Genomic DNA, 20,807 nt, shown 5'->3' on the forward strand with positions numbered 1-20,807 from the left:
TTTTGTGAGGTGTCGCAGGACCCACCCTCCTACAGATTTGTTTGGAGCCTACAGAGGACTCCTTAACTTTATCTTTGTCTTCAGAGTGATCCGCCTTCTTCTCTTGGGGGGCTTTTAGCCTCTTTCTTTTGGTCATCCCAACCATGCCTAGTTTTTGTTACCCAATTATCAGCCTTCTGCCCCAACTCTTGGGGAGAGACTGGCCCTCTGCCGATCAGGTATTTATGCAACGTTTCATGAACACAATTACTTAACATATGCTCTTTCATCAGTTAATGGTAAAGCCCGTCATAATCATGCACATTGTTACCTTTTAACCCACCACTTAGTTTTTTTACTAAAAAGTCTACAAAATCCACGCAGGACTGCCTCTGGGTTTTTCTGCATTTACTAGAGAACAGTTTCCAAAGGAGAGAGAGAGCCCCAATACTTCTATCTGACCTTCCTTTGTCTACAGGCTCTCTCAAAAGCTGTGAACCAATTTGTGATGTCATCACTTACTGATATTTAGGGACTATCCTTTGGGGATTTTAGGGTCTGACTTTTCCTCCCTAATTTTGCTGCCGCAAGAGATGGGTCCTCTCTTTTTCTGTAGCCATGAGTTTAGCCTCTAATGCTATTCTCATGGCCAGTTTCAAAAGATTTGCATCTTGAATTGAAATCATCCTCACTTTTTGCTCTTCATCTGCTTCCTCTTCTATAGGGGTGGTGGGGGGTATCCTCTCCCAATGTTTTAGCATTTTCTGCAAGCAATGTTTGCAGATTAATTGTTGTGGGTCTAGACCCCATGCTGAGGTTCCTTGCTTTACACAGGGCCTTAAGTCTGTCCAACTTAATGTTTTTATACAGCCCAAGGTCGAGGTCCTGGGAAGTACCTGGTGCAGCAGTCATGGTTTCAAGTGAGTTTGGACCTTTGTAGAAACGTGACAAAAAATGCTACATCAATTTCTAAAGGCCCAACTTACAAAAAAAAACGTTTTAAAACAATTTTGCAAAGGGACTTAACCAAAGCCCTACAGCTATTTTCAAACAATTTAGATGAATCGAAAATTTTAAAAACGTTTTTATCTAGAGACCATTTTGGATTCCTTTGTGAAATCACTTATCAACCAAGTGGTGCAGCAAATTTCAAGTCTTCTTACCCACCGCTGCACCCCAATTTGTAGGAAACTAGCTCTTTATGTGATATATCTATAATATGATATACCGTGTAAAGAGTCCAGGGATTCCCTTGCTTGTGGAGGGGACTTGCTATGCAATCCCAAAGTGCTTTGTTAGGGGTCAGTGTGGTTGAACAGCCTTAGGCTTAACAGAGGAGTATAAGACACTTGCAAATACACAAAATGATCAATAAATGACAACATGACTCAAGAAGGAGATCCACGACAACTTCTAAAAAAATTGCAAGTATTTTTATATATGTTTAGGCATCTGACAGAAATCGCTCAGGTTAGTACTTTTTTAAATATATATTATTTTCACTTTAAAAAGTGGGCACTGCAATTTTTGAATTTGGCAATCTTATCCTATTGGCAAGAAGAGCAAGTTCTGCGAACAGGTACAGCACATTGACTTACAGGACCAATCTCCAGGAGGTAAGGTGAGTTGTGGGCAAGGTCTAAGGCAGCACCAACTGTACACCACCAGTGGTACAAGGGTGGCCGGGTGCAGGGTGCAAATTTGCATCAGGAGCCCAATGAGGATCGGACTCTGTAGAAAGAGGCTGCAGGCCAGTTGGGCTGGACCAGCAAGTGGGCCCAGACCTTGTGATGCTCGGGGACACCTTTTGGTCCTCTTCTCCAAGGCCCAGTAGTGACAGGTGTCTTTAGGCATCAGGTTTTTCCTTACCGGAGCAGTCACCGTAAAGGGTCCTTCGTGCAGAGGCAGCAGGCGACATCTGAGTGCAGGAGGAGTGAAATCATGATAGACTTGAGCTCTGGAGGGCTGGAGAACCTTGTTGGCATGTAGCCTACTTCCACTCAGACCAGAGGCGACTGGTGCAATGGTTGCTTCTGGTGTTGGGTTTTGGCGGTTCCAGAGGAGTCCGTCTTATTTTTGGAGTTCCTGCTGAACAGGTCCACTGTTCACAGGAGGGCTTCAGTCTTTTATGAAGGCGTTTAGTCCTTCCAAATTTCTGGAGTCCCATCTGTGAGATGAGTCGACTTTGGTGCAGTATTCGATGAGGGCTGCAGACAGGCCGGCGGGGCTGGGGCCAAGTCATGTGCTTTCTTCAGTCTTCTCTGCTTTTGCGGCTCTTTGGTGTCCTCTCTTAGGTATTTATAGTCTTAAACTGTCATTCAATCTCTAGATTGCTTTGAGTGCTGCTACATACAATATGTTTCCTTCACTTTGGTTTTCCTTTAGATTTTATTTATTTAAAAGGCTGGGCATCTTTCTTGCAAAAAAAAAAAAATTGTGAATGCTTTAAAACATATGGTGTGTTTTTTTTTTTTTTTTTTTTTTTTTCTCTGTGTTCACTTTCAAAACTAAGATACTCAAATATGTATAATTTTTGAGTAAAATAATGTGCACTTTTATGCCCGATGTGGACTTAAAATTAAATCCCGTCTTTTGATGAGATGCCACGATTAAGTTTTGTATTTTTATGTGTCTTCAAGGCAAGGTCAGAGTTTTAAAGGGAGTAGGTATGAATTTGCTTGCTGAAACTGCTGGCCATGGCAATGGAGAGCCTCCATCTCTAGACGTAACTCTTGCCACTTATTTTTTTTGTGTTACAGGTTTGATGATCACATCTGCAGCATTGTACCATGTTCTCCATTTCTTCCACATTACCATTGATATCCGGAATGTGTGTGTGTTCCTGGCTCCCCTCTTCTCATCCTTCACCACAATAGTCACGTACCACCTGACCAAAGAACTCAAGGTAACGCAAAGCTCATATTTTACCCCTCCCCACCATAAATGCACTTTCCTTGCTTGCATGTAATTTACCTGCGGGATGAATTTGTAAAGTGAGAATTTTCTGTGGGTAAACTTCTTAAACTTGTGAAAACATTTCCTTTTTCTTTTATCTACTGTTCACTGGAGATTTTGCCTCTATAGTTATATAGGTCCAGATACACAAAGTCAAATTTACATTGGAAAATCTACTCCTATGTCGATCTACTCCTACACATTGATGTAGAACTCTGCTCCTTTGCTATTCACGGTTTTACTTGTGGAGATTATACCTAGGTTTAGATTTCCAGGTCTCCACTCCCTCCTCTAAGCTATTGGAACCTTCTGAAACTGAATTTATAAGTGCAAAGTTAATATTACTCAACCTTTTACCTTAAGGTGGAGATTTCCCCCCCCCCCCCTCCCCCCCCCGAAAGTATAGGGAAATGCAATCTTTTTTTTAATGAAAAATATTTCAGTGTAAAATATAAATGTAAAATGTTTTATGTATAACAATGTTAACTAATAAAACATTATTGCTCAAACTCCTCAAATTAAATGTGTATTAAATAATGAAATAATTTAAATGTTAAATTAAGAAATATATATTTTCCCAAAAAGGTAAACAAAAATCACCTCACTAATATTTTGTTTAATGTGTAGCAAACTTGGGTAAAAGTTGGGTATACATTGTAAATACTTTAAATATTTTTTTTTAAGGTATTTAACAAGTTTCTTTTTTTTTAAATTGTCTTCAAATTAAAAAATAAACTTAATCACTCCTAATATTTTATTACACAAATATATCATATTTATATGTATGCATATATGTGATTTCAATGTAAAACATATTTATTCAATTTAACATGAATTCCTATGGGATGTTAATACAAATGCCTGGCTCCATTGATTTCTAAGGGAGTATGTTGTACTTGTGAATGGCCATGTGTGGGGTGCTTGATATTTACATTACATTTAAGTATGCTTTGACACACTTAGGACTGTAATAACTTTAAAAGTATGTCTGATTTATTAATGGTATTTTTTGTTTGTGGATTTTTGTTTTGTATTAGAATCAAGACCACTCTAACTCCCCAACCCTCTCCTTAATACCACCCATTTTTGAGCAAATATTACTAGTTTTTCTAACGCACCCCAGATCTTCCCACGTTTACTACAAAATAATATACGTACTTTGCCGGGTCTGTGCCAATGGAGATCTCCACCCATGGGTTTGTGAATGGCTTTCTGTAATAGTAAATTATGTGCATAAAAAGCAAATTATGAATTGGGTCTAGCATCCTTAAATATAAAGGGCATGTACCACTTTCTTTCTTGGGTGGTATCTACTCCGACTCCTTGTCTCCTAGGTGTTTATTTGAAATAAAAGACACCATTCTTGTGAAACAGAGCCTAGCCCTTGGCCAAACCCTTGTTCCTTGTCGTAGTTGATATTAAAGGAACATCTGTGGTCCTGTGAGATACCTTTCAAAGCAGCAGCACAGAGACCAAGCTGAGGTTCTGCCAAATTCGGAAAGCTGAAATGTAGTTCTGAATGGTCTGCTTTTAAAACAGCACTGGTTTCTTCACCTTGTTTTCAGCATGTTTCTTAACATGTATAACAGTCTACACTGAGTTGAAAATGTTCTGTTACTATTATCCTAGCTGTCAGGGCAAGTATATGTGACTGCCGTCTGGCTGTTCTTTTCACCAGAACGGATTTTTCTAACGGTAAAAAAGGTCAGATATAGTGTTTCAGTATAATAAACTTCATTATGACCTCGAACTTTTTGTATCCACTTGCATTGGTTCTGTGCATAGTAAACAACTGGTGTTACCCATCTTCATGGTGCTCAGAGTGGGTTTTGACGAGATTCACACTTCTGACCTGTGTCACACCATATGCCGTTTTGAAAGACTTGACTCTCTGCAGTCATGCTGCTTTTCGGTTTTCTTTTTTAAATATAAAGAGTAAACAGAGTTATGATTTTTGACTTATGTAGGGAAAAATGTCGTGTAAGGTAATGGTTGGGATTTTAATTGCTTTCTGTGGAATTTCTTTTAATTGCCTATAGAAAAATATATAATTTTAATTGCATGTTGTAGCACTATGGAGCAAACCAAATATAAATATTAGCAATGTAGACAATCGCTTGATAGGGAAATTGGTAACAAACATGTTAACTGCTTGGCAAACCAAAATAAATTTACGTAGTACTGTATTTTAGAGAACTTATGATTTAAGTAGTTGAAGTGAACAGTTGATGACTGGTGCCACATCCAATTTGATCTTTATTAATAAATACGCAGTTTCAACTTTCTGTGGTGCGGAGTAGAATTCTGGTGCAAAAAAAAGAACAAAATTGATTAAATGTCCCAGGGTCTTTAGCACAAATGAGGGATTATGACCTGGTGTATTCCATATCATTAAAGTACACCTACATGAGTAGCTAGTCCATTACAGCTGGGATGAAAGTATCTTCACCTTCAAGCAATTCCTTTTCAGCTGCAGTACATACAACAAAGTAAACCGGTGTTAGTCAGGATCGGTGTGGTCCACTCTGACACATAAAGAACATGTGCAGGATGGGCAGCAGCAGTGCAAGATCAGAGAGAAGACCTGTAGCATGGCCAGCAGAAAGCCAAGCTTCCTCGTCCAAGAGTGTATGCATGTGGGTGTGGGTAACAGGAGTCTGTGGGCCTTTTCGTTTCCTTGTCAGTTTTCAGTAGAGAGAAGGTGGAAAATCATTTTACTCTAGGATGCTCCTAACGCCAACAGTGCATGCCAAGAACACAATGTTAACGGCTTGGTCACATCTGATGACAGCCGCCGCGCTTTACCTCCTGCCTGCACTCTACCCCGCCTGGGAAAGTCTCTGGCTTTTATGCATATTGGAAACTTCTAGAAGAAATCCTCACTGATCCAAAGACTTCAGCAGTTTGTTGGTCACATTTTGATGAGAAAATAGCAAGCTGCGAAGTAGATTTGCCACATCAGTAAGGATTAATTCCTGCCTAATTCAGAAATGAAAAATTATTCTGGTACGTGACTGTCTGCAACTTGTGGGGTCGTGGTCAGGTGTGCATCTTGATATATTCCAGAAGTGATATTTTATTTACGAATTAAGTAATACACTGTGTTGCCTTAGCCAATCTAAACATCTTTTTTGCTTTAATAGTTCTTGAGGCTCTCTAACTCACTGGGCACTTTCAGCAGTGTTTTCCTTACAGTTGCCGAGTTCAGGGAATGATATCCATTGCCTGTCTGTATGTTTTGAGGGAACAAAATTTGATTTAATGCAATCTTTGTGTTCTCTTTCCTGTAGGATGCAGGGGCAGGTCTTTTAGCAGCTGCCATGATTGCCGTAGTGCCAGGTTACATCTCCAGATCAGTCGCTGGCTCCTATGATAATGAAGGTGAGTGATAGAACCAGAACACCTCACTTCTGAATTTAGAAATGTGGGCATGGGTATAAGGGGTTCATAATGTATGACACTGTATGTAGTTAGCATGGATGCCCAACCAGTTGTAACACAATTCTAAAGTATGGACCATCTGAAATATGTCATTATGGCACACACGTCAAAATTCAGATACATTATTTTACGTTATTTGGCTTTTCCAAAGCATGTGTGGACCCAACGATTTTATGGCCCTAATTATAAGTAACCACAAAATCTTCAAGAAAAGGATTATAGTAGGTATTGACATGGCTGAACACTGTAATATGTTAGAGGTCACAGGGGAAAGGAAGGAAATTCCACATGGTGGGAGCCAGTGTAGCAAATCGATACTTTCACAGTTCTATCTGGGATTCAATGTAAGGTTGTAGATGAAGATTGAAGGGGCTGAATAAAAATGAGTGTTCCAAATAAAAATAGGGAAATGCCCACATACAGCTCTATGTATGATGCACAGAACTTAGAAGACATCCCTACCCTTAATGGCCAGCCAGTGGAGATAGTGTTTGCTCATCTAGTATTTGACCTGCTCCATGCATCTTTTGAAAAGATTTGCTGACAATGTGGTGTCATTAGAACACCTGCAGAAGCAGATGCTAATGTAGTACAAGCTTGAACAGAGACTAAACATTATGTTAAAGAGGAAGTGGAACAGGAAAAATCCATGTAGCGATACACCTGGAAAAACCAAAAAGCATGATTGGTGGGACCTGATTGAGTGAAAAGACTACAACCATGTCAGGTCTGGGCCCTCAAGGTCAATCACCCTTAATTGGCTAAAATGGGAGGTGGTTGACCATGTCAAATGTGTGTCAGTGTTATGATGCCCACTTTGCTAGAGTCCGCCTCCTCCCTCAAGTCCTCCACTACAGCCAAAAGAAACCACTCTTTGCTTCAACTAGGCCAGAATTATGTCTGAGTGTTGCCATAGGAGCAACTCAGTTGTTTAGCTACATACCTCTCACAGCTTCAAGGAGAAGTGAGATAGGGAGACAGTTTGCGTGGATTGGAGTTCAACTTCTTAAGGAATAGAATTGCTTGGGCTCTTGCAATATTTGGGCTTAACACCCCCTTGGGTAAAATGAGTCACTGGAGAAGGATCTGTATGAAAAGCCCAGCTTATTGAGCCACCATAATTCCTAGAGCTTACAGAGGTGATATCACACACATTTTATCTCCACAGCAGCATTGTAGTTGCTGCTGAGTCGTTAAAAGGTACAGTACTTAAGAGGCATATGTTGATCCTCACACACACACACACACACACACACACACACACACACACACACACACACACACACACACACACACACACACACACACACACATTGGTTGAGTGGAAACAAGCGAAGACACATAATAGGAAGATTAATATTTCTAAAAGGAATAGACCCAGGAGGTAAGCCGTGGGGTGAGATCTCTTGCAATTAGAGATAGGATTTTTTTTCAATGTGGAAAGACATGGCAGCTGTTAGAAATGGGTGACTAGTGGTGGGGTTGGGGGGGATTAGAGACCCTACTCTAGTAATAACCACAATCTTTGTCAGGGTGAAGTCCCAAGCAATCCCCAAATCAACTCGATTTGAGAACAACAAAAATCCAATTGGTAGAATCAGAGATGTGCAATTTTAAAGATTTAAGAGGAAAAAGGTGCCAAAAAACACAAAGCGCCGGCCGCAGCTATCTGGTTGCGCGAGCATGTGTGACAGTCACAAATTCAGGCTGAACTCGATGTAGTGCTGGCTGGATATAGTGACCAGGTTAGTCCTGCTGAAAGAGTTACCTTCAGGTCCAGTTCAACAAGTTCCTTTAATGGTGGAAGCAGCCGCGAGGAGCAGGGAGAGCGTCATAGATGGCTGTTGCAGTAGTAGAAAGAGCAGGCTGGGCGTCGCAGACCAGTCGTCGCTGTAGCACAAATTTCCTGTCTGCGTTGTCGACCATCCTTGCTGGTACTTCGCGCTGGTAGATGGAAGTTGGAATGTACCTAACTCAACTCTCCCATCGTGCCAGTGATGGCCCATCCAGGCATACCTAAGCTCTCTGTTGTGTGTAGCAGGATTACACAAAGGCCAACTGCCAACTATACCCAGTCCAGTCATGTGACCCAGAGGCAGGCTGCAAGATCTGAATGGCTAGGGGAAGAAAATGCCAACTTTCTAAAAGTGGCACTTTCAATATTGTAATTCAGAATCCTACTTTACCACAAAAGTGGGTCTTTCATTACAATTCCAAAGACACCAAACAACTATTTACCTGCTCCCATTTGGAAGTTAACTGCGTATTAAAAGTAGTAAGGTAATTCCACTGTTATTCTATGGAAGAAGCAGGCCTAGCAGTATTGACAAACAAATGTAAGAGATTTTCACTTCCAGCACACACAATACATTGTACCCTGCCCTGTGGGCTGTTTGGCCCCTACCTAGGGGTAATTTATATGTATTCAAAAGGCAGGGCTGAGCTTGGCAAAAGGTTTATTTTGCTAGGTCGAAATCTGTGCACAGGCTGCAATGGCAGGCCTGAAACATGTTTCAAGGGCTTCTTAAATGGGTAGCACTATCAGTGCTGGAGGCCTACTAGTAGAATTTAATTTGCGGGCCCTGGGCACATATAGTACTACTTAGAAGTAAATTAAATGGGCCAATTGGGGATAAGCCTATGGTACCATGTTTTAAGGAAGTGAGCACACACACTTTAGCACTGGTTAGCAGTGTTAAAGTGCACAGTCCTAAGGGCAACAAAAACAAGATCAGAAAAATATGGAGTAAAGCAAAAAGTGTGGAGGAAGAACACCCTATGGCTGACAAGTCCAACTACAGCAATATAAGATTTCTTATTGTTGGATTTATTTGTGTATTCTTGAATGGTAATGTACAGTGTTGTCTTTTGAAAATAGAGTTATAAAATGAGATAGCAATTGCTAATGAAGTATGTGCTTGCTATTTGGTTTTATTTTTTCTGAATGGCCTTTGATACAAAATGCTGCTTTTGTTGAGATGACCGTTCTTGCCTCCTATACTTGATGTTTATAAATCTTAATTTTTGTTTGTTTAGGGATTGCTATTTTCTGCATGCTTCTTACCTACTACATGTGGATCAAATCTGTGAAGACTGGCTCTATCTACTGGGGAGCCATGTGTGCTCTAGCATATTTTTACATGGTAAATTATTTATTTTCTTTTTTCACTATACACGTGCCTTGTTTTAACATTTTTAGTGTTCTTTGGTGTCGGTGATGGTGGTGAGAGCATATTGTTTGCAACAGGTTTATTATTCTCTTCCATTTTATGTTGCAAGTTCACAATTCCTGTGAGTCCAGTTAGCGATGTTCAGTGTGTAAATTATATGAAATTCTGCCATTATTGTCAACCCCGATGTTAAGTTTGCTGTAATAACAAGTAGCCTGTGGGCTACATTAGACCCTGCAGTTGCCATCTACGAATAATCTAATCATAAGAAAACACTTGGTATACAAAACAGCCAGTTCATCCAAGTAATGGATTTGGCAATTCTAGTACTCTTCGGGTTTCCCAAAGAGAAAGAATGTTGACAGTCTCAAAGTATGTATCACATGCACGTTGCCTTTTGTCAGATAATTTTGAGACTGATTTTATTTCTATATGATTTAAAAAAAAAATATCTCTTCACTAGGTCTCCTCCTGGGGTGGCTATGTGTTTCTTATTAACCTGATTCCCCTGCATGTCCTGGTGTTGATGCTGACTGGAAGATTTTCACATAGGATCTACGTTGCATATTGCACTGTTTACTGCTTGGGCACCATCCTGTCAATGCAGATCTCTTTTGTTGGATTTCAGGTAAGAAGAGGTCCATGCATTTAAAGATGTGTTTCTGCAATGGCATGAACATTTAGAGCTGCTTGAACTTGACTAGTCTTAATACTAAAATTGTAGTGCAAATCCTGAGACGCTGCAAAATGTGAATCTGTTATATTGTAGCTGTGATCTCGTATTTTGAGAACCCTTGCGATAAGCAAAAGGATCAGTTGCAGCACTAGAGCATTACATAGCTTTAGGTGCCATTATGTCAGAGTACCATAGATATGGTTACACACTGTTGGTCTAAAAACAAATCACTCTCCAAAAGACTATTCAATTTGAACAACCGTGTGCACATGTAATTATGCAAACCAATATTGCCGTATACGAATGTGTTGCAGATGAAATGTGAACACCTGTGTGTAAATATCTGGATTGCCTTCGTTTTTTTTTGTTTTTTACTTTCATATTGCTTTTTAAGTGTTTACCCATTTCAGGGTTGATTTAATCTTAATGCTTTATTGATTAGTAACTCTATTTCCGTTATCCAAATTTTAATTCCACAACAATGCACTTCAAGAAATGCACATTTTGTTATCAACACGCATTACAGAGAACACACTCATGTTCTTCATTTCCCCCATCCATACTCCACCCCCAATCATTTCCCTTATGGCATTCCATGACGTTGACTAGAACATGACAGAACATAGTACGCCACAATTGTTGAAGCAAAATATCACAATGGTAGACTAAGAATCTGTGTAACTTCATACCACCAAGCCATACGCAATGTTGTCTGGCTGAAATTGGAATACTCATTAAGTTTAAAAATTTATTCTTGATCCATAACTGCCCTTGCAACTTGAAACCCTACCAACTGCAAGCTGTCACTTCTGCAAACATTGAACTCTACTGACAAATGTGTACTTCCCAGTGTGTTTTGGTAATTTAGTCTAGAGTTTGCTTTTGATCCAATTTTATATAGCAATTGTGAAACACCTTAACACTTAGATAGAAATATCATGCATGAAACTGTGACCTACTTAGTTTTCTGTTTAAACTTTCTTTCCCGCCCTCCAACCCCACTTTTTTCAGCAGGTAATTGACAATTCAGCAGCTAGATACATTTCTCCGAGAACACCGTGCGCATTTTTCTACTTGTCTTTTCTCCTTTCAACGTTGATTATAGCCATTCCTTTGACAATATTGTTCATTCTAGATGGCTAACCTCTCGCTCGCACCATAGTTGTGTGAATTTAGCATATCATTGTATTAACACTCTATGATAAAATTGCGGCACCTCGGTGGGGTGAAAACATTACTGAGCACAAATACTGGCATGCAATTCAGATACAAATGCAATAAGTTATATGCTCTGTACGCTGATTTGTCATCTTTTATCTCTCCACAGCCGGTCCTATCGTCTGAACATATGGCTGCGTTTGGTGTGTTTGGCCTGTGCCAGATTCATGCCTTTGTGGATTATTTGCGCAGCAAGCTGAATCCCCAGCAGTTTGAAGTCCTCTTTAGGAGTGTCATCTCCCTTGTTGGATTTGTGCTTCTCACTGTTGGCGGTGTTCTAATGCTTACAGGTAAGACATAGGACTGTTCAGAAATATGCTGAGGAGTTTGAGGATAAATGGACAAAGTGTGATTGTATTATTGTACAGTGAACATTTGCATACCTTAAGATCAATTTAAATTATTTCATACTGTTAAAACAATACGCTGTAGCTTCCATGCCCCTTCTCATATCGGGTGTTCCAACAGCATTGTTTTAGCACATTTATTAATTTTGCGACAAGTACTAGCTTTGATTTTATATCGTATTTATTCATCCCAAGAGGTTAGTAGGGTATTTCTTGGCAGTTAAACATATAAAGCTAGATACAAAGTTTGACTGAGAAAAGTCCTTTAGTGCCACTGCTAACTGGTGGTCGGGCAGGGCCTTGTAGCACCTCAGGTTTCAAGTTAACTGAAAGTATTTGGTGGCGAAACCTGTGCCAAATATATTTTTTAGACTCATTCTTTTAGGCTGTTTTTCTGTTTGCACATTAACTATAGGAGCCATTACTGTACTGTGTAGAATGGCTTTCCTATTGTACGAGATATGAATGTTTGGTCACTTATATACATACATATGTGTGGTTATGTTGATGGTACCCAACTGTAAAAAAAAAAAAAAAAATCCTTCTGAATAAATGTTTTCAAAGTTAATCTCTTGGTTATTACATTGTCAACAAATGCCATAGAGAAGTGACCATATTTTATGAATGTTATGTATTGCTATTCCAGTTTACTAGGCAGTCACCAATAGGTGCGTTGTGACGAGTCTTTGGGCATTTGTTCATTTAATCTGATTTGTACCTTTTTTTTGTTCTGTAAGGTAAAATCTCTCCCTGGACTGGCCGTTTTTACTCTCTGCTGGATCCATCGTATGCCAAGAATAACATCCCCATCATTGCGTCAGTTTCTGAGCATCAGCCTACCACATGGTCCTCCTATTACTTTGACTTGCAGTTGCTTGTCTTCATGTTCCCAGGTATGTGGGTTTTGTGATGGTTGGTACTTGTTTTGTTTAAATATATTCTTTGTTTGGTAAATTAATCTTTAGGATTTTAACACTTACAACGTTGCAGCACTACATTAGTGTTTTCTTGTAGGTTATGCAATTGAAGTGTGTTATTCAACTGAGTAACTCTTTGTACAACTTTCCTTATCATATTACAAATAATATTACCACCTCCAGTATTTTCATAGCTAGCTTGGTTTTAAAATATTTATTCTTGTCTGCCTAAAATTCCCTCTTTCGATGCAGTCCATACACTTAGTGAGGCAATGATAGGTTCCCTTGTGCCAGGCATGTTGATCAATCCTTCTTTGAGAAAGATTGCCAGTCCATTATCCTAACCTCCGCAGTTAGTCTGTGGTTTCGATTCCATTTTTGATCTGCACCAGAACCTGTTTGTATGAGTAAAAGTTCAAGGGAATGCTCTTTCATGGCTTATGCCCCACTTTATGAGCTAATTTAAATCTATGTTGTTGTATGGTGGTCTAATTTGGCCAAGGGCACAACCAGAATATTCTTTAGTGTTGTGGGGGGCTGCAGGGATTGCAGCTGCTCCCCTGAAATAATTGAAATGTTAACCCTATGTTCCCTCTGATCTATTTAACTTTACCCCAGGTAAAGCTGTTTTGATCACGCCCTGGAGACTACCCCTGTTACATGGATCATTTTTACTATCGGCCATATATGTTAGTTATCGTGCTCTACTTTTTTTTTTGCCTGCGCTTGTTTGGCTTTCATAAGGCAGTCAGCCGAGGCCTGCAAATCCTGTCCTTATCTTGTTTTTGGTTTCACAAGCGCTTTTTAAGCCGGAAGCTAATTTCTATATCCTGTACTATCTTTGGTTTCATTAGCTCACATGTCCAGACCTTAAGTATACTTGCATAATGGAAGTGTAATTTAAGAAGACAGCCGACAGTTGGATCAATCTATTTACTTTGTGCTTTTGACAATGTGATTATTTGGATACAATTAAAGAGGTAAACATGCAGTTATTGCTTGTTTCTATAAAAAAGGAAGCAGCTTTAAATAAATGTACCAAGCTGGCTCTCTATATGGTGTATCACTAAGTGGTTCTACCATGCACAGAGTGTAGAGATTCCCCCAGAAGTGTACAGGTCTCAATGTGAACCCAAAGTGCTCTATTTGTAGTGGTGTGGCCGAGCAGCTTTAGGCCTAACACAGAGGAGTGTTAGACATTTGTTATGCACACAGTAACCAATAAATGACACATGGCTCAAAAAAAGAGTCACACCAATTTTAGAAAAATAGGTTTCTTTCAAGATTTATTTTCAAAACCAAGATGTTCGCAAAAAGATGAGTACGTTTTTCAAGAAAAATACTTTAAAAAGTGGAAAACAGTTTTTGCAGGTAAGGACTCGATTTACAGATTCAGTCTTCGGAGTCTTTGGTCAAAACCAGGCTTGCTTCAAATCACTTTCAAGAGTGCACCACCAGCGGCACAGAGGCGGCCGGGTGGAGAAGTAAACATCGAGGTTAACTGGGGGTACTCTAAATCACGCTCCTCAAAGGTGAGTACAGAGGTGTCAGGGGTTGATCACAAGGGAGCAGCAAACTTACACCCTCAGCGGCACCGGGGCAGCTGGGTGCAGAGTGCCAACACCGCGTCGGGCACTCAGTGTTAACAAATGGGGAGATTGGTGTGGAAGAAAGGCTGCAGGTTCAAGCTGGTGGCTGGATAAAGAAGACCCACAGCTGACCAGGTAAGTAGAGATGTTAAGGGACACCAAAGGTTGAAGTCCTCAAGGCCCAGGGGTTTTGGGCGCAGTGAGGTCCTTCGGTGCCGGAACACTCTTACCTGGCAGGTCGCGGTCAGGGGCGTCTTAAAGTTGAGGTTGCTGGCATCGAGGAGGAGTCTGACTGGGGTCAGATCACGGTGGACTCTGGCTCAGAAGCGCCGAGGAACCTTTGCAGGACCAGTGGGCGACTTGGACTCGGGCATGTGGTGCAGAGGTGGATCCGGAGGCGAGTTTACTGTTCCTCAGGGCAGAGTTTTTTTCTTTGCAGATGGTTTCTTCTGGACAGGTGCGCTGTCCACAGAAGATTAGGAGCTTCTTTTGAAGGCAGGCAGTCCTCCCAGGGTTCTTGTGTGTCGCTGGTCTGCGGGGCGAGTTGCTCTTCTTCAGCAGGGTCTTTGAGGAATGCAGACAGGCTGGTAGGGCTGGGACCAAGTCATTTGGTGTCTTTAGTCTTCGCTGCTGCCCAGTTCTTTTTTGTAGGTGTCTATCTGATTTCAGGGTCTGGGTGAGCCACCTAAATACTATATTTTGGGGCGTTAAAGGCGAATAACAGAGACCAATGGATACCTTACCTGTGGTGTCTATACACACACTGTTATGCAACCCTCCTGTGGGAGGGGGCATAACCCTAGCCCTGATTGGATAAATCCTACCATCTTCAAGATGGTGGAAACTGAAAAGGGTGCTTTACCTCATATCCAGCACCTGAGGGGTGGAGATGGCGAAGGGGGGCACACTTCAGATTCTTCCTAGGTTTTCCAGCTGGTTCTCCTGCCAAAAGTGGAGGTTTGAACCGGGAACGGCCATCTGCTGCTAGCAGCAGAGGCTGGGGTTTCATTACAAAGGTGGTAGGCCTTTGAAGCTTCCCTCTTGAGCACTGTTCCCATCCTGGGGGAGGAGATGTAACACCTCCACCTAGGATGTACTTTGTTTCTGGTCTCAGAGAGCAGAGTCTGTCAACCCAGAGGGTCCAGCAATATGTCTGGTGGTGGCAGGATGCCTAAGCCAGCCAGAAACCACACCTGTGTTGGTAGGTTGACAGGGGGCTCTTCTGAGGTGCCCTCTGAGTACATGTTTTAATAAATCCCCTCTGGCCTCCGTGTGGGTTTATTAAGAGGAGTGGTTTGGTACCAAACACTCCCGGGTTCAGTGAAGCCATCCTGTTCCTTGGGAACTCGAGTTGTCAAGTTTACAGTCCATGTACTCTGTACTCTTTATGGCTTCCCTGGCACTTAAAATATTAAAGAATAGACATAAACATTGTAGAGACATATCTGCTCCTGAGATGTGCCCTGCCGTAGGGTTTGTAAGGCCTGCTAGAGGGGAGACTTAACTTTACCTAGGGCAGTGCTGCTGAACATGACACACAGGCAGATAGTGTGCCATGTTGACTCTGTCGTTTTTCAATTCACCAAGGCATGAACGCTGCAGTGGCATGGCCTTGGTGAGGGGTACCTAGGGGACCCTCTTCAGTCGCATGCCCTAGGTACCAAGAGTACTATTTGCTTGGGACTTACCGGGGAGCTGAAGTTGCCAATCATGGTACAGTTTTAGGGAAGGAGCACTTGCACAGGAGACCTGGTTGGCAGGGACACTGTCCCCTTTAGATCGAAACCTCACATTTTTCCAGGGAAATGTCAGGGCCTAACCATGTCAAGTGGCACATTCTCACGTTAGCTTTCAACTTTTGATTTCTTTTAAGGTTCAATCGTTAATGAAATAAAACCAATATCAAAGGATGCCTCCTCGCTCTCCAAACGTGGCATGTGATGTGAGGTTACTCAACATGTCCTGCAAACAGACAGTGCAACACCACCTCAGCACCACTGCATCAGCGCTACACCACTTCAGCACCAGTCAGCATCACTCAGCACTACTTCAGCAGCACCACTACAGCATCACCTGAGCATTATTCAGCAGCACCACCTGAGCATCATTCAGCCCCAGCGCAGCATCCCCTCCGTACTAGTGCAGCATCCCCTCAGCACTAGTGCAGAACCACCTCACTGCCAGCCCAACACTGCATCAGTACAGCAACTGCACCTCAGTATCCGCGCAGCACAGCATCACTCAGCATCAGTGCAGCATCTCCTCCGCATCACTCAACAGCACCACCTCAGCCACAGCACCACCTCAGTGCAGCACCAACTCCACACCAGCGCAGCCCTGCCACAGCACCAGCGCTGCAACATCTAAGCAGGATCTTGGCACCAACGCAGCACTACTTCTGCATTAGTGTAGAACCCCCTCAACACTAGTGCATCACCACCTCAGTACCAGCTCAGCATCTCCTAAGCACCAGCACTGCATCACCTGAGCACGACCAAAGCATCACTCAGCACCACGTCAGCAACACCTGAGCACCACCTCCGCATCGGCGCAGCACCACCTCAGCACAAGCGCTGCACCACCTCAGCACAAGCACTGCACCATCTCAGCACCAGTACTTTCCGCTTACAAACTCTCGTGCTTGCTCCCTTTCCCACAAGGCCTCGTCTGACATTTTTTTAGCTTTCTCATTGGCACTCTGACGACAAGAAATATTTGTTTGTTGCACGTGCAATATATGTTTTAATACTGATATTTATGGTTTTATTATTAGGAGTGTTATATAACACTTTTTAGAGTAATTTTAACTGGTTCTACTATATGACAAAGATTTTAACCTAACTTGTGTACAACACAGTGTTGCGTATGTACTCGAGGTTTTAAGGTTAAATAAAATAAACTTGAAACTTATTCCCCTGCCATGCACAGTGTTTTCTTCAGTGATGTCATTTCCGATGTTGCAGTGATATCAATGATGTTATAGAACATGTCATGAGTGAATTTTTGAGGATTTGTCATATTTCTTATAAATTTTGAAAATGTCCCTTCCTGCTTTATCTAACATTTCACATTGGGTAAAGAGAATCCCCAGCACCCTTGGCACAAGAATGGCTCTGTTTATTTTATAGATCTCTCTTGTGTGTCATGTTTGAGGAAAGGAATGGGCACATTTGATTAATCTATGAGTGCTTTTTCACATACAGTGATTATGAGTAGAACAAGGGCACTTGCATGGAATCTGTTGTACTTCGAATAGTCACTTTCCTTTTTTTTTGTGTAAATCTGTTTGGCCAAAGGCCTTTCTTCACCATCTAATATTTAAGCACACACTGTTAAAGCCATACCACATACATGGCCTTCCGGAAGCTCGTTTTTGAGGATTAACATCACACATAATGCAGCTACCCATTCCTCCAGTAAGCATTGTACATTGTACAACAGTCCCACAGCTAATCACCATTTTGCCCGACATTTATTAAAGAATATTTTTGTGTATCCTGGATTTTGCTGCTATTCCTCCACAAGTATTATCATGCTTAGGAATCTTTCAACGGCTATAAATGAATGGAGTTTGGGTTGTAAGGCTTCATCACAGAAACTCTGTTGCTGTCATTCAGCACTGAGCAGTCCTGTTTTTGGTATACCTAATTCATATGAGAATACCAGAGAAGATGTGTAAAGATCTTGGCCTTGACGGGTGCTAGGCGACTTACAACCTTTCAACGTGGTGTGGAAATGATCCACTAACAAATAATCATTGACTGCAGGTTGTAAGGTAATTTTCTTTTATAGAGAAATCATCGCAGGAATAGCTGTACATGACATATCATACATGAAACGGTCATGGTGTGTGCGATCTGCCATCACAACTTCACCCCATATCAGATTTTTACTGTACTAAAATATACATTTTTTATTTTCAGTAGTGTTAAGGGCTTCTAGAAGACAGTGAATTGTCTAACTTACCCGTTTCTATTATTTTTTTAAGTTTTAATGTGTTGTTACTGGAAGCTAATTTCTTCTATCTCGTTTTTTTTAGTTGGCCTTTATTACTGTTTCAATAACTTGTCTGATGCCAGAATTTTTATCATCATGTATGGAGTGACCAGCATGTACTTCTCTGCTGTCATGGTAAGCTTTCAATTTTGGGAGGCATGCCTTTCTTTTCACCAACCATATTGCGTTAATTCTGACATCTATCTAAACAGATCATCCATCAGTGCAAGATGCATTTTTACAGCAAGTATATAAAATCAAGTTTGAATTTATCTTTTAATTTACTTTTGTTTTACTGTCAACAAATTCAAAATGTTCGTGTCCCGTCCCCCCCCCCCCCCCCCCCCCCACCAAAATTGTTCTTCGAGTAATTCTCTACTAAACATAGTCTTCAGTAGACGAAAGTTCGACTTAATTTCTAAGCACCCGTTGTTCATATTCTCATGCTGCTCCTAAAGATTACCTAAGCATCATGTTTTTAATTCTTGAATGAATCAGATTGGTATGAAAATGAGTATTTTTAGGCTAGTTCTGCAGTTGAACAGGGTTTTTTTTTTCTTCTCCTTTCTAAAAGATACAGTGTGGCCATGAATGAGATAGGCAGTTTGAGGTTCACCATAGGTCGGTCGTGCCTATTCTCACATTGTATCCAACATTGCAACTTATTCTCTGCAAAGCCTGATAGTCCATATTGCTGAATGCCTGTAGCAGGCTCTGCTTGGGTTCGCTCCTGCTTTGTTTACATTGGTTAGTATGGGAGGGGGACGCTCTCTTCTCTCTGCAGACCTCCCTGAGAGGAGAAGAATAAATTTGAATAGAGACGGCCATTCTGATCGGGTAGTAGAGAAAAAAAAAATGCCAAAAAGCGTGCAACAAAGAAATGGGAAAGCTCAGGCTTTTATGATGTTTCAAGTCTGCTAATCCATGCAGGGTCAGTTGAGTTTCACTGAGAGGCTGGGAAAGGGGCAGACTTTTTGTGGGTAATTATCTTTAGCATTGTATTGCATCGCAGGAACTCTACCAAAGTAGAAGCAGGGCACCATTGCACCTCAGCTCGGTTAGACTCAGGCTTGCTCCTACAAACCGTAGCAAACAATCTGTTTTTTCTCCCACCAACACATAGAAGCACAGTAGTTCAGAAAATACCATAAGCTGCTTTTATTTCAGCGCTGACTGTAGTATTCTTGTGAAAACTAATTATTTTGTATTCAAAGCCCTGTTGGTAATTATGTACACAATGACTAAGATGTGTTTCAATAACAATAGGTGCGTCTGATGCTGGTCTTGGCCCCAGTTATGTGCATCCTCTCAGGCATTGGTGTTTCTCAAGTGCTTTCCACGTATATGAAGAACCTGGATGTTAGCAGGCCGGATAAGAAAACAAAAAAGCAGCAGGATTCTACCTATCCTATCAAAAACGAGGTGAAGTTATAAAGCAGTTCAAGATCTGCACATTGTTTTGTTTGTCAGATGAAGAATTGGTTATTCAAGCCAGCCTTATGTTGAAAAAAGTAGAAGTGTAAAGGTTGTAATAATTGCAATAGTGCTTTTATCTTGTGAACTATCTTTAATACCATGTGTGAGGAAGGAAACTGTAAAAGAAAAATGTGTCATGCCAGGTCTGTAGGCCTGTTCAACTTGAGCGGACAGGCAATTCTAACAACTAATAATGTTGCTGTGCCTGGGAATGTAGAAAATTATTACAAGGCCATTAAAATGCCAAAAACCCACTTTCTAAACTTTGAATTTAAGGGGGGTAATGTGATTGCACATTCAGGGGTTACTTTTGGGGGATGGTGTAGGGGTTGAACATCTGGTTCAGGCAGCACAGGTATCCCATGGAATAAATAGATTGTCAAATCAGTATTAGACTTTGTATAGAATGGAATATGAATTTTATTAGTATTATGCAAACCAGCTAAATAGCTCCCTTTTCTGTTTGTATTCTGTTTCTGCACTTGGAGAAACCAGGCTGGCACTAGATTTAAACTATAATTTAACCTAGCCATCTCTTATTTATGAGACTGTTGTGCACCTTTGAAATTCTTACGAGGTCTCTTGCTTGTTCAGGAACTCGCATGAGAGTTCAGGGTCTCTTTGATGTTTGGCCTGGCACAGTATGGTGCGAGTGGAGTAACAGGAGCACATACCGACCTGGTGATTTCTGCAAAAAGAACAGATGATGGACTGAATGCTGAACAAATCAAAGATTCACCCTCAGTCACAGATCTGGGTTAAATTCATCCTTTGTTTTGCACGCCACGCCATTACAGTTTAGACCCATGGGAACAGTCCAGCCCGATCTGCCAGGCCAGGCCCTCTCTGGACTTGAAGCAAGCATCCTAGAATCGGTTTCAGGGTATCACTGTTCATCAGCCAGGCTGATATATTTCTCAGTGGGGTTGGAGTAGAAGCAATGAGGGATACATTTCCAAGTGTCACCACGGGAACTGCATAAACCGATATCTCTAGAACAGTACTTTACTGGACAAAGTTATCCAGTCATCGGTGCTGATAAT

At 41.2% G+C, this 20,807-nt stretch overlaps 1 protein-coding gene across 1 annotated transcript in view; it reads left to right on the plus strand.

The window, feature by feature from the left end:
- STT3A (STT3 oligosaccharyltransferase complex catalytic subunit A) overlaps positions 1–20,807 on the plus strand; it is a 145,783-nt gene that overhangs the window by 75,360 nt on the left and 49,616 nt on the right. The window contains exons 5-12 of the mRNA XM_085647394.1: positions 2,739–2,884; positions 6,225–6,315; positions 9,412–9,518; positions 10,009–10,173; positions 11,549–11,729; positions 12,524–12,679; positions 18,332–18,423; positions 19,555–19,710. Of these exons, the coding sequence (XP_085503520.1) occupies positions 2,739–2,884; positions 6,225–6,315; positions 9,412–9,518; positions 10,009–10,173; positions 11,549–11,729; positions 12,524–12,679; positions 18,332–18,423; positions 19,555–19,710 (1,094 nt within the window). The remainder of the gene's footprint in view (positions 1–2,738; positions 2,885–6,224; positions 6,316–9,411; positions 9,519–10,008; positions 10,174–11,548; positions 11,730–12,523; positions 12,680–18,331; positions 18,424–19,554; positions 19,711–20,807) is intronic.

The sequence above is a fragment of the Triturus cristatus genome, chromosome 3_2 (genome assembly GCF_964204655.1).
Source record: "Triturus cristatus chromosome 3_2, aTriCri1.1, whole genome shotgun sequence".
In the NCBI taxonomy this organism is placed as follows: Eukaryota; Metazoa; Chordata; class Amphibia; order Caudata; family Salamandridae; genus Triturus; species Triturus cristatus.